The sequence below is a fragment of the Scomber japonicus genome, chromosome 23 (genome assembly GCF_027409825.1).
Source record: "Scomber japonicus isolate fScoJap1 chromosome 23, fScoJap1.pri, whole genome shotgun sequence".
Taxonomy (NCBI): domain Eukaryota; kingdom Metazoa; phylum Chordata; class Actinopteri; order Scombriformes; family Scombridae; genus Scomber; species Scomber japonicus.
Window position 1 is genome coordinate 15,886,111 of NC_070600.1, and position 17,182 is coordinate 15,903,292.

General features: G+C 40.3%; 1 protein-coding gene across 1 annotated transcript in view; it reads left to right on the forward strand.

Moving 5' to 3' along the window:
* The window catches only part of pcloa (piccolo presynaptic cytomatrix protein a), a 53,204-nt gene extending 36,329 nt beyond the window's left edge, over positions 1 to 16,875 (forward strand). Inside the window, exons 11-26 of the mRNA XM_053313867.1 lie at positions 128 to 253; positions 3,257 to 3,365; positions 3,769 to 3,833; positions 4,296 to 4,480; positions 5,359 to 5,409; positions 5,672 to 5,802; positions 7,378 to 7,404; positions 8,541 to 8,634; positions 9,544 to 9,615; positions 9,702 to 9,936; positions 11,956 to 12,135; positions 13,226 to 13,367; positions 13,533 to 13,594; positions 14,381 to 14,515; positions 15,922 to 16,067; positions 16,732 to 16,875. Of these exons, the coding sequence (XP_053169842.1) occupies positions 128 to 253; positions 3,257 to 3,365; positions 3,769 to 3,833; positions 4,296 to 4,480; positions 5,359 to 5,409; positions 5,672 to 5,802; positions 7,378 to 7,404; positions 8,541 to 8,634; positions 9,544 to 9,615; positions 9,702 to 9,936; positions 11,956 to 12,135; positions 13,226 to 13,367; positions 13,533 to 13,594; positions 14,381 to 14,515; positions 15,922 to 16,067; positions 16,732 to 16,875 (1,904 nt within the window). The remainder of the gene's footprint in view (positions 1 to 127; positions 254 to 3,256; positions 3,366 to 3,768; positions 3,834 to 4,295; positions 4,481 to 5,358; positions 5,410 to 5,671; positions 5,803 to 7,377; positions 7,405 to 8,540; positions 8,635 to 9,543; positions 9,616 to 9,701; positions 9,937 to 11,955; positions 12,136 to 13,225; positions 13,368 to 13,532; positions 13,595 to 14,380; positions 14,516 to 15,921; positions 16,068 to 16,731) is intronic.
* Positions 16,876 to 17,182: the final 307 nt, after the last annotated feature.

The window sequence follows — 17,182 nt, forward strand, 5'->3', positions numbered from 1 at the left end:
GTGAGACAGGCACAAAGTAGGTGAAAAAAGGCAAAAAAGACAATGTTAGGGACAGAACAATTCATAAATATGTAAATTGCCATACAAAAAATACCATTTATCTGGCTTTTGTGTTGGTTCTAAGCAGGAAATGGTCTGGGTATCCGTGTAGTTGGAGGGAAAGAGGTCCCTGGCAGTAATGGAGACATTGGAGCCTACGTTGCCAAAGTCCTACCTGGTGGAGCTGCAGAACAAACAGGAAAGATTCTTGAGGGTAAGGTCTTTTACCAAATTTAATTGTAAGTATTAAAATATAAAATAAATTAGAAAAGATATTCTGAAGATTTATATTTCACAAATTTCATATTCTATATTTTTTGTTTGGACTTGTGATTCACATCTATTCAGTAACTACATCAAAGGTCCCTCAAAGCTTACAGGCTGTTAGGACTGAACATGCAGTTTGAGTAGGAAAAACAGCACAAAAAAATAGGTCTTGATTCATATTTAGTTATATCACCTCTGGGCCATGACTCACATTTGGCCATAAAAGATTAGAACAAACAAGGAAGGCTTAAAAGGTGGAGAGTCTAATAGGCAGGAGTTTATGAGTAATAATGGATTTAAAAAAAACCTTCAGGACTATTATATTTAAGATTTACAGTTTGATAATTATTCTTTTAAAATGCAGTTGGTCACTCCCCTTCTATTTCATATACATGCAAACAGCTACAGCTAGCCATTTCATCAAGTAACCATTGTGCAGTAACTCACAAATACAGTATATGACCTGTGATTTCACCCTACACACCTCTCACTGACACCACCTCTGGATAAATTGCTATGGGGTATATTAACAGGAACACCATTTCATGAGGTGTTATTGATTCCACATGGGGGAGTCTGGGAACGGTTAACCCTCTCACCCTCCCAGCCCATCTGTCTACTCATAGTCCCCTTTCATCTCTATGTTGAGCCACATTGAGGGTGTCGGAAAACTGGTAAAGCTGTGGCCTCGGCCTTTTTGAAGCTGCCACACTGTTGATCTATGGATGGTGAGATAGGGAGAGAGAAATACAGCCCAGTTTGGGCCTGTGTAGTGTGCAATCCATCTGTCTGTGCTCTGTGGATGTGTGTGTGTGTGTGTGTGTGTGTGTGTTTGTTTGAGCGTGGGCTATTCTTTTCGCACTTTCTGTTCATAATTGTGTCTCCTTCCGTTTCTTTTTTTAATCCTTTCACATTGCTGTTTCTCGTCTGTGTTTCTCTCTCCATTTCTATATCAGGACATTTTAAAAGGGTTACAGTCAAAACTGCTTATAAAATACTAATTTAGAAAGTTCCAATGTAGGAGAAAATAGTGGGTGAATGGGACTTAGTGTGACTTGAAGATATTCTTGATTTGAATTTATTTCACAACACAGTGAGAGTTAATAAACCTTCAATGCAATTTGATGACAACATAATAATGACATTATGGGAATATAAATGTAAAACTAAAAGTTACACAGTCATGTTCAAGGATCTGTGAGGCAGGCGTAGCAGTGCTTTAAGCTAAGTCAGCATTATGAACGCATTAAAGAAACTGGGTATGGGACTCAAACATGGTGCCTATTCACTTGAGTAAAATTGCTCGCCTGGCACATTAGGTTGAATATTTGCAGTAGTGTTTCTCTGACATGGCCTATCAACTTTACACGAGGATGACATGTTCCTTTACCAGGAAGATTATGGTAACAGTTCCTAAACCCAATAACAGCGATCATGTTTTCAGTCTCTGGAGAGTAGTTCTGTGTAAGGTAGATGCCACTGCACATATACAGGAACACAGTTTCATTTACAGAGCTTTTTGTTATGCTACATATCACAACCTCTTGACTTTGTACCACATTGTACATTTCTCAAAGAACATTGGTTGCTTTGGTTCATTTTCAAACATTTAGTCTTCAGCTCCAACAGAAACTGACTCAATTGACATCATTTGAGGCAATTAAGAGATTTCACACAGCTCCCTCTGGAAACAGCTTTTTTCCCCACATATCTAGAAGCGTTCAATGTGTAAAATTGGTAAATTACCCTTTAAGCTGTATTCCTCACTTCTTATTAGCTTTATTGTACTCATCATACTGCACTCTCATCCATCTTTTTCCAGTCCTTCTGCTCCAGTCTCATGTTTTTTCTCCAACCTCAGAAATAAGTGTATAGTATAGGTTAAAGTTGCTGATGATTACTTCTCTTCAAGAGTCAAGATGCATCTGTGGTGTTGTTAGCTGTGAGGACAACTCAACCATGATAACACCCATAACCCTATCATCAACACTGAGCAGAATGGCTGCAAAGTACGTTGGTTCTGCCAGCGGGAACACAGCGTCTCACTCTCAGTGGTGTGAATTGGTGAAATGTTATCAGATTCAACATGCACGAAGGCATAGTGTCACAGAGGGACAGAGACAGAGTGTCTATGAGTGCATCCTTGTTTGTCTGATCGCTGAAATTCAAGTTTCACAAGCCATACACTGTGACCAATTTACTGAATAATATCAGGGTGAAACTACAGCAGCTTCCCTGTCACTCATACATGCAGCTCGAGAGTATCGCCGCAAACAGAAGACCCTCCTGATGAGCTGTTTCAAACTGTGTAAGTCCTGCTAGTGTGCAGGGTTTGCTTTGGAGGATGCAGTGGGTTTGCTGTGCTGTGTGGATTCATATAACTTTCACTGCTGAATTGAATACAAATAAATGGTCAGTTCGTTCTATAAGTCATTCATCATGCTGTAGAAAATAGAAGCTGATTGAATCTTATATTCTAGCCAGACCATAATGCGTCATTTTGAAATGTTGTCTTGCAAATTATAGTTTTATAGCTTAAATAACACAAGGCCATTTTCAAGTTAATTTGTATCCCTCTTGAGACTGAGTGCTACATGAGCAGCTTTGTCACACAGCTGCTGTTTGGGCTGTCACCAGCATTTATAGACTTGAAGTCTGATGTACATTTTATTTGAGTCAATGAATCAAAGTTTGTTTTCTCTCAAAAGATTACTCACTGTGAATTCAAAGTATGGATTTAAGACTCTGACCTGGTGCCAGTCAACATCAATTCTTTTTTATTCAGTATTAATTGATCCTTTTGATCATTTGGAGAATTTCATACTTCAAGGCTTTGTTTTTGTTTGGTTTGAGATAAAAATGTTTGTACTCTACATGGGAATTTATGGATTCACAGACATCCTTCATTTTTTAACTGTTTTCCTGGGTGTGCTTGTCTCTTTTTTTATAGGAATGCAAGTCCTGGAGTGGAATGGTGTTCTTCTGACGGGGAAAACCTATGAGGAAGTGCAAGGGCTTGTCGGACATTCATGTAGTGAGGCAGAAGTGTGTGTCAGACTGTGAGTACAGCCTTTGTCACTTTCAATCTTTCTCTCCTGCACTTTTTTTTTTACATTCCTTGCTCATCCATCACTTCATTTGTCAGTGCAGTCATTGCTCTTTTCATATTTCCTGCCTCTCTGTGTCGTTAATGCCCCCACTTACACTTCTCTCATTTTATTCAGTAATTATCATGAATTTCCACCTAAATCATACACTAATTTCTATCACCCACCTCCAAAATATCACGATTGTTAGCTTTCCTGTTCCATGCTTACATAACCAAAGTCTGATTGGGTTTATGCTTTAAGTAATCAATTCTATTCTATCGTCATCTATAATTTTCTAGTTTTCTAGTTCCTGCTTCTCTCTTTTTTCCTGTTTTAATTATTAGAATGATATCATCTTCTTCTTGTCTCTCAGTGATCTCAACATGCTGGCTGAGTCTGAAGGTTCCCAGCATCTGGATTTCCAGGAGCACAGCAAAAGTGAGCTACAATATTCCTGTAATTCTAACATGCCTCAGCTAATTATTAATTCTTCTTCTCCATCCCCGCCCCTGATTATTTCTCTAATTATCTTTCGTCTCCTGCAATTTTTAGACTCTCTTTTCACATTGCCCTCATCTACAATTCTATCTTTTCTCAGGTTCAGCCATGAAATATTTATGGCCTGTGTCGTCTGTCCATGCATTGCACTTGGAACATTACCTTGCTCTCAAAAGAGCTACTACACCAAAGATAGTGGATACCCAACTAGAAATGTTCTGTTCATGATTTCTGTTTCTTTATTGTAGCTCAGAAGTTAAAGAAACAAACTGGTGACCAGAAGGTTGTTGGTTTGAATCCCTGGATAGATTGTTCTTTTGGAGATTAACTAGTGTTATCTTTTTATGTATGAATGGTGTGTGGGTACCTTTGCGTAACAAAGCTCTGGTGTGACCCCTGTAGGTGACAGACCTCCCAGGTCTCCAGGTGTTGACCCCAAGCAGCTAGCGGCTGAGCTGCAGAAGGTGTCACAACAGCAGGCTCCTTCCTCCACCTCTTCCTCCACGCTGCCTGCAACGACCTCAGCGACCTCCAGCCCTGGGCAGCCTGGGTCACCCTCTGTTGGCAAGAAACGCCACAGCAGCAAGGCGAGTACAGTCAATCCCTGATTGTAAACTCCATGATGGATTGCTGAACAGGAACAGGAGCTCTCTGGTTATTCCTATATCTCTGGAAAAATAAGGGCCCATTTATGCTCAACGGACGTACGAAAATGTATACGTCTGTTTCAAACGATGTTACCGCCACTGCTCACATACTTCCATGCGTCTTTACGTTGGCTTGGATGTTAACCAATGCATCCACCAGGGGGCAGCACAGAGTCAAAAGTTTATGACAACAACAAACTCAAAAAAAACATGGCGACTGTGGAGGAGATATTGATAATGTACCTCTTGCATAAAAGACAAAAGCGATATCTTTAAAGTTTCTAACCAACTAGCAAAATCTTTCCTCAAAAAGTTCTGCAATTGTTATTTCTTCTTCGTGTCTCACTAGAGCTACATATCGAGTAGTGACAGCAACACTGCCCCCCCATGGTTGCCGGTGGTACTGCTCCGTTTGGTCCGTATCCGTAAGCTTTATGGAAATGTGCAGAAATACGGACGAAATGAATGCAGAGCACAGACAGAAGGCTCCGTCCGTATCCGTATTTAGCGTTGAGATAAATGGGCCTTAATGAAGACCACACTCTATTCACAAAACTTGAACAGAATTTGCGGATCATATTCATTTACAGTAGTGATTACAAAGATTATTAAAGCACACCAGATAGCATTTCTTTCTTCTATCAAAAAGCCAGGCCAAATATTTTTGTACAGTATTTTTGCATTTAAAGTACACATTTGTACTGTATGGTACAGTACAGTACATTGTGTACAGTATGAACACCCACCAGCAAACACAAATCTTCCACCTACATATTTTGGCTAGCAGGCACTAAACACATTGTTTTCATCTCTTACAGACCGCAGAGGGAATGAAGACCCTCTCCCATCCTATCTCTGGAGAGATACAGGTCTGTTAAAAGAGGGCATGAACTCTGCAATCTTTTAGTATAAATGTGGTTAATTTGCATGGGTATGAAATGGTTTCACTAGTATTGCTGTTTCGTTTTGCATTTTGACATTAAATCAACTGAAAGCAAGAAAATACAAAGTGAATCATCTAGTTTATGTTCCTAAAACTGTACATTTTAGCACAGCAATCAATTTTCTCATATTGTTTCTCTCCCCCAATGCATCTGAATCCACTGTCATTCAATGTGCATCTTTTTGCAGCTTCAAATCCACTATGACAAGCAGCTGGGCAACTTGATCGTTCATGTCCTGCAGGCCAGAAACCTTGCCCCGCGGGACAACAATGGCTACTCTGACCCATTTGTTAAAGTGTATCTCTTACCAGGGAGAGGGTGAGTTAAGGGTGTGGAAATTGCAAACACACCCCAAGTAGTTCAGAACAGGAAAAATGTCAGTGTAGGAGAAATGATATCAAATGAGTCAAATGTAACGTTGATTTTGTTGATTTAATACTGTAAGATAGAATTGTTTAAGACTGTTTTCATCATATACTGTCTCTTTCAGCTTGTTTTGGAGAAGGAATTTGAATGATAAACATGCTTAGATATTCCCATTGGCATCCAGACTATAAAGGCAGCCACTTTGTCAAGCTCAAACCTAATTTCCATTCATTTTAAAATCGATTTACAATTGATTTTGGCTTACCATGACATCTCTCAATGTGCAGCACATGCCCTTTCTTTGGTATCAGTTCCATAGCACCTACACACTGCACATCAAGTCTATCAAATGTTATGTTTTATAATGTAGCTCCAGTGGCTTCATGTGAAATGAACACCATGTTTCAGCCCCTTATCACTGCCAAGTGACACAAATATAATGTAAATGATATGAGGTTGATAGCGTATTTGTGTTGATGTTGCCCCTGTTGATGGGTGTTCTACTGTAGGTGTGCGCACAGTCAAAATCAATAGCTCTCGTGTTTACTTGCAATATGATCCACACTCCCTCATAAGTCCAAAGCTCCATTCTCACTGTGACTGCACTGTAATGTAATTGACTCTCCCACCTCCTCTTCTGGATGAGGTCCCTTGAGAGAGTTTTTTTTTTTTTTTCAGATAAAGGCAATAACATATGGCTCTGGGCTTGCAGATGTCACTCTCACAGACAGTTTGACACATGCAGATGCAAACACCACTGTAAGACACGGTTAGGTTTATGCTAAAGGAAGTATGAGAGTTGCACCCACAAACCCTGCAGCCAACAGTGGTTACAGAAACATGCACACTTAAGCGCATGTGTGCACATATTCGTGTATATGCCACAAGTGCATATACATGGGCACTCTCACAGCTATCAGAGCAACAACTGCAATCCATGCAGAGGCTTTTCAGTTGCATCAATGATCTCCTGGCAACCACATGGAGGTCCTGCAGTGAAACAAGTTGTTGCAAATTCTGGAATAATAAACAGCAACCAGGAAAGAGAAGATTGTGTGAATACAATATGATGCAGGTATTTTTTATTGATATGTAAAATATGAAATAGAAAGTGCAAAATTGTATGGATGAGTTTCCAGTCTTGCTAACAACAACATTGAGGTGACAAAGATTTATAAATGCAATTAGCTGTTCACTCCTGCCCATGTGTGGCAAATCTCCACTATGGTTGCCAAAGGATGCTTTCAGCTGAAAGCCCTCTCTGCACACATAAATTCAGTTCATGACACACTTAAGCACAAATTCAATCCACCGCTGCAACACACCACAACCCCCAATTCCTGCCCCTTCCTTAAATATACACATAATACTCCACGCTAAACCTGAATTGGTACCTACTGTACAGTAATCTCCCTTCCTACATGCACAATCACAGTCCACACACACACTCTTTGACCCCCCACCCTCCCTCTGACTATTGTTTCTGTATGTTGTTCTCTATATTTAATGCATGCTGGACCCCCTCAGTCAGGTCATGGTTGTCCAGAACGCCAGGTATGTGACTTGCCCACTCTGATTATGACACTTTGGTCCTTTGGTTCTGTTTTGGTTGAAATTTGGTTGTCAGTTTGGTCAAATTAACAAAAATTCCAGCTTGTTTTCCAAATGATCGGAATCGTACATACTTCTCCTGGTGATGTTCCACTCACATTTAGGCTTAGTGTCATTGCATTGCTTTTTTAGGAATACAATCACTAAATATTAATACTAATCTGCCCATCTATTAAACATAACAAATACATACCTACAATCCCTTGTGCTGACAATTAATATTTTCCCAGCTAACTGTTGTGTTATTCTGGTAGATGGCCCTTTTTTTGTTCCTAACCATTGTAATTTGAACCTTAACATTGCACCTGATACCCTTTAGTTTGTTCCTTTTTTGTGATTAAAATCCCTCAGTAATGTCCTACATTGTGCCCCGACATCGTACTGTACCCCCGATACCCCGCTGCATTCAGTACACACTTCCATTATTTTGCTCTGCAGTCCCTTTATTCATTTCATTATTTGCTAATATAGATCTGCCTCGTCTTTAGCAAACTAACTCCTACACACTGACTCAAACCCTACACACTGCAAAAAACATCCATCTTAACAAGTCATTCAGTCTTTTGAGTCTGCTGTGATATAAAATATTATTTTCCTCAAGACAGGTGAAAACCATTCAGTAAGTAGAGTTGGATTATTTCATATTTTCTTTTGTAAATTGACAATTCAAATTAAGTTTGTTTTCATTCATTGGCAGAATAACTTACCTGACTGTATCCCAATCAAGATATTGCCACAAATAAGTCAAACTCTCTGCTCACTGGCTGGCATAACTTTTCACGTGTTTTAGGACATTGAATTTTCTATCAGACCAAATGATGGACATCAAAATGGACTTTTTTGCAGCGCACCCTGACATTGTACCCTACCGTCCATGCACGTAGGCCCATACATCAATATCGTCACATTGTGCTAGCTTCAAAACAATGTGTATTACATTCATTCTTTTCCCTCTACTGTCACAATGTGGCCTGCTCCAATATATTGTGCTCAGTGCATTGTGGCAATCTGCGGAAATGTCAAGCTTTTACATGTGCTGTAGGTGACACAGTATATCCTGTTGTAATGTGTTCCCCTAGTGCTGAAAACAAGAGGAGATCCAAACACGCAGGCAAGAGTCTCAACCCTGAGTGGAACCAGACTGTCATCTATAAGAATATCCACTTGGAACAGGTACTGTATGTGGTCTGAATACTCAGCCAACGTACTCACTACTCACAGACATGCTGGTATTGCATGGCTCTAGGGATAGCAGTGTTGGTCTGTCGGTCTGGCTCACCACTTACGATTCAGACTGAAATTTCTCAACAACTATGAGGTGGACTATTGTGATATTTTGTATTGACAATTATGGTTTCAAGAGAAACCTGACTGACTTTTTTTTTGTTAAATATCTCCACAACTATTTGGATGGTTTGCCATTGAATTGGGTACAGATATAACCACTTTGATGAGACCATGACCTTTCCTCTAGTGCTGCCAGAAGTTCAAACTTTTTACTCATCTAGTAAAATATCTGAACATCAAATGAATGGATTGGTGTTCCCCTCTGGATGAATTGTTACTTGGGGATCCCTTAACTTTTCATTTAGCAGGGTCATATTTAAACACTTTGACAGTTTAAGATTTCCTTGTATGATACATACATTCTATAGCATTACAGCAAATAGTCAATAAATGAGGCCAAAACAAGAGAAACCCCAAATGTGGCAAATTTTCATGTTCATGTTAAAATGAATAAATACACAACACAACATATTGCCTTTCCTCTGCTTGGCATGCTGACTAGCTATGAAGCCATTATTTTCAGTAGAACAGATGGGCCATTGGGATTTAATTATATCATTTTAGATCCCATTTTATATTCTTTGGGCTCAAATCAGTCACAGCAAATTTATGCACTTTGTTGTCTTTTCTGTTTGGGGTTTTAGTAGCCTAGACATGTAGTCTCTAAATGTCTCCCCTAACTTCAAGCCTAGATCATATTTCTTCCCCCTAAGGTTTATTTTGCCATTTTGTTGTGCCAAGATAAAGTACTACAAAGATAAATTAACTCTGTCTTTGTATGTGTGTGTGTTTCAGCTGAGGAAGAAGACCCTGGAGGTGAGCGTGTGGGACTATGACAAGTGCTCCTCAAATGATTTCTTAGGAGAGGTAAACTTATTTGACTTATCCTCAGGAGTGTATCGATACATTTTAGGCATATACTCACTCATTAAACTGACTGTGTTTGTTCCCAGGTTCTTATTGACCTGTCTAACACCACTCAACTGGACAATGTCCCACGGTGGCTCCCACTGAAGGAGCAGAGTGAGGGGGACCACCATCGGCGCCAGAGCCGACACAGTTCATCTAAACCTTCCTCACAGCACTCCTCCCCTAAAACCACTGGCTCCTCTCATGATAACCAAGATTCCCCCAAATCATCTGTGATAAAGAGCCGAAGCCACGGGATCTTTCCAGATCCGGGAAAGGGTAGGACACAATAAATTCCCCTCACCTGCTCGACTTTATCACCGTCATCCCCCTGACAAACCTTCTGTAGGCTACTGCTTTTCTGCTTTTTCTGTGTTCCTCTCCTCTGTTCTGTTTTCTTTCATTCTGACTTCTCTTGCTTTTTGCTCTCTTCCTGTCAAAGCTTCTCTCTTCTTTTTTTGCCTCTATCTTTGTATCGACTTCTGTCCACCTATTTTTCTCTCTCTCTGCATTCCTCTCTCATCAGTTTCTCCTTCTTCCCATTTTTGCTCACCCATTTTAGCTTCAGCTTCATGCTTTTTGCATCCTCATGGTCTGTTTTCTTGGTTGTCATGATGTCACCCAGCTCAGAGGCCTAGCCTTAGCTTCCCTCTACCTTTCTTCTAACACAGAGGGCAGTATGGCCGTGGAAGGCTTTGAATGCTCCCCTAATTTAGAGAAAAACGTCCGTCAAAATTTATGAAGATGCTACAATATCATACTGTAGTTGTATAAGGCAGTTACCATGCTGCTAACTTTAAGGAGTAACTCACTAACCTACCACTAACTGCGGTAAGAGCCGCTAAGTTCACTAACATAAAAGATAGCTTTTTTGTTAATTTGGTAAATCTGGTTGTTTTAGACATGCAGGTGCCCACTATCGAGAAATCTCACAGTAGTCCTGGCACATCGAAGCCTTCCCCGTCCGAGGGCCAGAGCCAAAGCCACAGCCACGGACACAGCCAACACTCTCGCTCGCACGGCGCTTCACGCACCAGCAAAAGCGCTGCACGGCAACACCATCAGGACAGCAGCACTGGAAGCGGCGGAGGCGCTGTCATAGCAACGGGCGATGCCCCACAGCAGTCACAGCAGCAGCCGCCGCGACGCCTCCAACCAAGTAAACCAAGACGCAAATAAAGCCCACGCAGCATGGCCTCCTCGCACTCATCTGTTCAACCTTCTGTTGAGTTTTTTTTCTTTTTGTTCCTTTAGTTTCTTTTTCTATTCTCAGTTTCTCTCACCCTTTACACTCCCTGGTCCTCTCCCCCCCCTGTAATCACAGTGTGTCAATCCTCACCGCTTCTCTTCTGTATGTACTCACAAGTGTGTGAACCAGCACCTCACCTGTACTGTACTGCAGTCGTCGACCTTTTTAAGTTTGACCACTTTTTAACCCAAAGAGGCTTAGGGCATAATGCTTATTAAAGGGCAGTTCTAATGACTTAAAAACATTTAACCATTAAAATGATTTTCTAACTACTATTACATCAAATAATAAATAACAGAAATAATTATTTGTACGTAAGTTGAAGTGTATGTATGTTTTGCTGCGTTTAATATTAATTTAAACACATTAACTTTACTTAGGATGAAAAAGAAAATAAATAAATCTAAAAGACGAATAGCAGAGCTGCAGGACATATTTTGATGGAACAAATCAGCAAAATCTGTCAATTAAAGTGAGAGCTCTATGACGTCGCCAGTTTATTCAAACAACAAGACTGTCAAATTGTAACTTTGAGTAGATTTCACCCAGAAAAGACACAAAAAACATTTTGGATTGTTTAATCCAAGCAGTAAAGCAGAAGAAAGTTGCACTCCCAACCCCTCCCCAAGATATCATTAACCTCTTTTGGTATTTTTCTTTTTTTGGAGTTCTTTTTTATTTCTATTTTGTTAACAAACAATGACCAGCTTTTCTGAAGCTCCTCCTCTGAGATGGCTGTGCATGCAGTCCGCTAACCCCCCTCCCACAACCCTTTTTTGTTTGAACAACTACCGGACCCACAATGCACCTCAGTAGATGCTGCACACCCTGCCCCTTAGTGACATGCGGGAGGGCCGAATGTGCACTGCACACTGTGGCTGCATGTGATTGACAGTCAAGCTGGTTGCCATGGTGAAGATATACCGCTCTCTGAATCTCCATCTTGCTCCTCCCTCCTTCCATCTTGAACTTCGACCCATGACCTTTGTTTCCTGGCGTTGACCCCCTTTGACATCTGTACCCTCGCCTGTGTAAACACACACATCCAGGCCGCCTCTCACTGAGGCACCAGAGACACAGCGTAGTAGGTGTGCTCACCATTCAGAGAGCCCAGTCTGACTGGCTGCCTGCCCTGCCATCGGTTGTGTCGGCCAAAGGGAGCAGAGCAGACGGCAGACACCTGACCCTCAGGAAAGCCGTGTCAGAAGAGAGGCCACAGAGCATCGGAGGTGAGAGTTTGCCCAAGAGTCCCCTCTCTCGTGTGACTGAAGCAGAGATGGAGCAAGGAGAGAGAAAGAGAGAGTGAAAGAAAGAGAGGATGCAATACTACTAACGCACACCTGCAGAAAGAGAAAGGGGAGTCTTACAAGCTAATAAAAGAGACAGGAAGACAGAGAGAAAGTTGCACTCATCACCAGAGATCCATGCAGCGAGACACACTTCCTTTACAGCCATCAACACAGTTCACTAATACCAGGAATGTTTTTCAACTGTGATATGAATCCACTGAGAGTAAATAATATACCACTGCCACATCTGCTGTGTCATGAGTCCCTCCATTGATTCACTGAACTGGTATTAGTGAGCTTTTTCAATCCTTCAGTGACATTGTGTTGAGTGGCTCGGGAGAAAAATGTGTCGGCATGGATCCTGTTCGCACCACATTCACTCTTGTCACGTCATTCATACTCTATCACACCGCCTGATCAGTTTAAAAAAACATTTAAGCATAAACATGCATTCCTTAAAGAATTACATCTAAAATGTGTCACATATAAGCAGGATTTATTTAAACATTTACAAAAAAAGCTACATTCATAAAAATCCTTTAAATGTTTTAGTGTTGAAATAATAATGATTTTAATCTAAATATGCTGAGATTGAGATTTAAGATTTCTATAAATATTACATATAGACGACTAACAATGTCAGTAGGGTCTATGTGCCTCTTGTTTGGTCTTATGTTTGCATAAACATATATATGTAATATTTCTCTGGATTTTATTTGTCTGTTTCATGTTAATGCTTTATATGTGAGTCCTGTCTTTGTCTGAAAGGAAGATTAGTAAACTGTTTGTCCATATGCTCCTTGCTAGTGTTTGTGTGCTATTCATTACAATCCAGTCTTGTGTGCTTTAAATAAACCTCCCTTCTTACTGTGACATAAACTATATTGAGTATTAAAGTTGATGATAGATTTTGGTTGCCGCAGGTATCAACTAATGCTTCTTGGCTCTAGTTTCCTTCTTGGACTCGGCAGAGGTGCAATTTTTCTTCCTGTCTCTTTGTTGTGATGGGTGTGGTCCTATCTCTGCACAGCTCGGTCAAGCTACAGATCAGGTGATGCCCCCGTCACAGCAGCCTCACTGGACAGCGGCCTGAGTGGCAGCGCCTACAGCCTATTGGATGAGGAAGGAGAGACAAACGAGGTGGACAGTGCCATCTTCCAGGTGCCCCGATTGTGAGTCAGCTAATTCAGGACACACCTCTGAAAGAGCCTGTCAAGTTTCACATTTTGGATGCTTAACGACTAGTTTCATTGTTCTCATCTCTGACACACCTGCCTCCAATGAAGAAGATCAATATCTGTAGGTTTATTATGTATATTTGATTCCCCTCTCTTTAGTGGAAAGATCCCAAATGGCACAGACGTGATGAAATCATCAATGGGACACAGTGACGCTGAAGGTTAGACACACTGAACATCTCTTTGTATTTGTACTATTCATAACTGTGTTAATGCATTAATGTATAATCTTGTGTATTTGCCTGATTTCATTGAAAGCACAGTATGAAAACTTTTGTATGCGACATCAAAATCACATATATACTGACTAACAATCTTTTTTAAGTTATCTTCATCAGTCTATCTTTGTTGATTTTCCACATTTCCACTTGTGAAGTTGTGAGTCAAGTTAACATGACTCATGCAAAAGTGGAAAGAAAATCTTGAAAGTAAAGAACATATCCAAGATTCATCATTTCCCAATCACATTCACAACAAGCTGTCAGGCTGAGGGTTAATACACACACAGAGGTGAACACACTAACATGCTTTTTCACACACTTTTAAAATACAACTTTTCTAGTATCTGCTCACTGTTCTTCTGTCTCCTGGTAACCCACATGCACCATTTCAGTTTACCAGGCTCATGTTGACCCAGCTTTCAAAACTGTCATCTCTATTCAGTTGCCAAGGCAACTAGAGGCCAGGCAGAGCTTTTCATAACTTCTCCCCATCCTTGTTAAACAAACAAATGTGATTGCTCGCAGGCCATGTTTTAGAGACTCACACTAAAAATACACTCATGTCCAGTAGAGGGCAGTCATATAGACAGAGAAGAAGCCTCATGTTTAACAGGGGCGGAGAAGAACAGAGAAAATTGATAGAATAGGGATTGAATAGCAACCTCAAACCCATATTCAGTGGATATTTAACTATATCTAACTGACTAAATATGCGTCTATATTTAGGTAAGACCCAGGTAATGGGGGAGATAAAGATCGCTCTGAAGAAGGAGATGAAGACAGAGGGTGAGCACCTGGTCCTCGAGATTCTTCAATGTCGCAATATCACCTACAAGTTCAAGAGTCCAGACCACCTGCCTGGTAATGGAAAGTAACTTATCTTTTCTGTAACAGCACACATGCACAGTTCCATGAATGCCTGAATAATCAGGTAACACTTTATTTTGCAGGTCCCTTCATTTTATACCAATTTTACGGAAATGTTGTGAGTCATTTTTAGGTATTTAATGATTAATCTCTAGGACATTTTACAGAGGGGGTGGTGCAAATTGGTATAAATTGTAAGAAGAACCTTAAGAAAGAAAAACCCACTCAGGTTCATACATAGCTTTAAAAGTACCTGCTGTGTAGCTGTTAATTCTTACGACATTTCCACAAAAGGGCTTGAAATTTGATAGTATACTGGAAATGTGCTCATTAGAAAGTTTTTGAGAAACAACCAAACAACTGATGGCGCACAGGGGGTAGAGTGGTTAGAGCACAGGCCATATACGCAGCTGACCCAGGTTCGAATCCTGACCGGAGGTCCTTTGCTGTATGTCACACCCCCGCTCTCTCTCCCATGTTTCCTGTCGGTCTACTGCTAAATAAAGGCGTTTATGCCAACAGAATCTTAAAAAAAAAACTACACACTGACAACTAAGTACATTCTGTCAGACTTTGATTTGAGTTTCCTTTTATTTCTTTTCGAATTGTATTGAGTAAACTGCTATCTCACTTGTTTTGGTCTGAGATTCTGGTGCTATAGTGTGACTTCTAGTGGCTGAATATCATGTATTGCATCTTTAAGTATTTAAAAGATATTACATGAAATAAAAACCATGTCATCATAAATAGCATTTTAATGTTACCTACATACGGTCTGATTTAGATGGATTACATGTTAACCTGAACACTGGACAAAAATGTGTCTGATGTGCACAATGAGATCAGATTGCTAAAACACAGATTGTGGACGCCCATCTTGCCTCCCCTTGTGTTATTTACATCCTAATACCCAAGCTGTCTGCTGCTTGTTTGAAATTGCATTTTCCACCAGATGGGATCTGCACATAAAGGTTTATTTCCACTGACAGTATATGGCTGCTCTGAAGACAGTGACTCATTGCATAGACACACAGATGCACATAGACATAGTAATAATAAAGTTGTATTGGGTGATTGGTGTTTCTTCCTGCCTTGTATGTGGTTATTACTTAAATTTGTGTCACCCTCTAGTGGTAGGCTAGAGGAAGTTTTGAAACTCCACCCACCTTCAATAATCTCCAAAACCCATCTTCAACAGTTTATGAAGATATAGAGTTGACTAACTGTTTCATTGCAGTTATTTTCACTTCAAAGGCACAACTACAAATGGGATCACAAGTTTCTCTGTGTTTTATGAAAAAAATGCATGTATTGTATGGAACAGAAGCAATCAGTTATGCATAAAAAAACCAGGCATATAGGATGAAAACAATTTCATGGATGTGTGTTCTTGCCCACAGATCTTTATGTGAAGCTTTATGTGGTGAACATCGCCACTCAGAAAAGGATTATCAAGAAGAAGACCAGAGTATGTCGTCATGACCGTGAACCATCTTTCAATGAAACCTTCCGCTTCTGTATGAACCCAACTGGACATTCTTTACAGGTACAGTACTATCCCTCCCACCTCTACCCCTTCTTTAAAGACCTAAATGATCAAATGAAACGTTTAAGATGTTCCTTACAGAAGTTGCATCCTTCCTCTGCAGGCCTTCACTCATTATGTTGGTCCATAATAAGTGAAGGCCTGCCTTAACGTTTATATTTGTCTTATTGGTACATTTAGTGATGTGGTGTTCAATGACATTTGCCAGCTGCTAGGAGTATAGCAGGAGATATAGTCAATTAAATATCTCAACTAGGGCTGCAACTCACAATCATTTTGATTATCGATTAATCTGTTGATTTATATCTAAATTAATTTAATAATTGTTTTGTCCATAAAATGACAATAAAATTGTCTTATATAATTTCATGGCGATGTATTCAACAGTCAAAATCCAAGACTATTCTATTTACTATCATGTGTGATGAGGGAAATCTTCACTTTGTCACATTTGAGAAGCTGAAACTAGCATATGTTCTGCAAAATTACTTAAGTGATTATTTGATTGTTAAAATAGTTTAGGATTACTTTTCTCAACAAGGTGACTTCTCATATTGTTCATCCAGTTTTAATGTTTGATCATTCATGCTCCAGTCTTTTTTAAATATGGTGGATTCCTTTAAATATTCAGTTATATGACACTGTTTCATTCTTCCCACATCAGTTGTTCCTGGTGTCCAACGGGGGAAAGTTTGTAAAGAAGACCTTGATCGGGGAGGCCTATGTGTGGCTGGACAAAGTCGACCTACGCAAGCGAGTGGTGAGCTGGCACAAGCTGCTCGCCAGCACCGCTCAGATCCACTCATAAAAGGACACTAAACCTTAGGGGGCACAGGAGAGATTCTGATCCACTCCTGTAGGATGGGGATAAAGGGTGGTTTGGGTACTAGGGGTAGCAAAGTATCTCTTTCTTCAATCTTTGTTTCAGGGCTTGAAAAGCTTGAGTTTTGGTAGAGAGGCAGAGGAATAATGATTATCTGAAGTGATTTTTGTCATGCGGCACATGTGGAGGAAGTAGTTGTGTGTTTACAGGAAATTAACACATGTTTACAGGATGTACAGTGTAGTGTAGCCAGGGCTGAGAAGAACGGAAGTGTGGAGATCAGAGGTCAAGT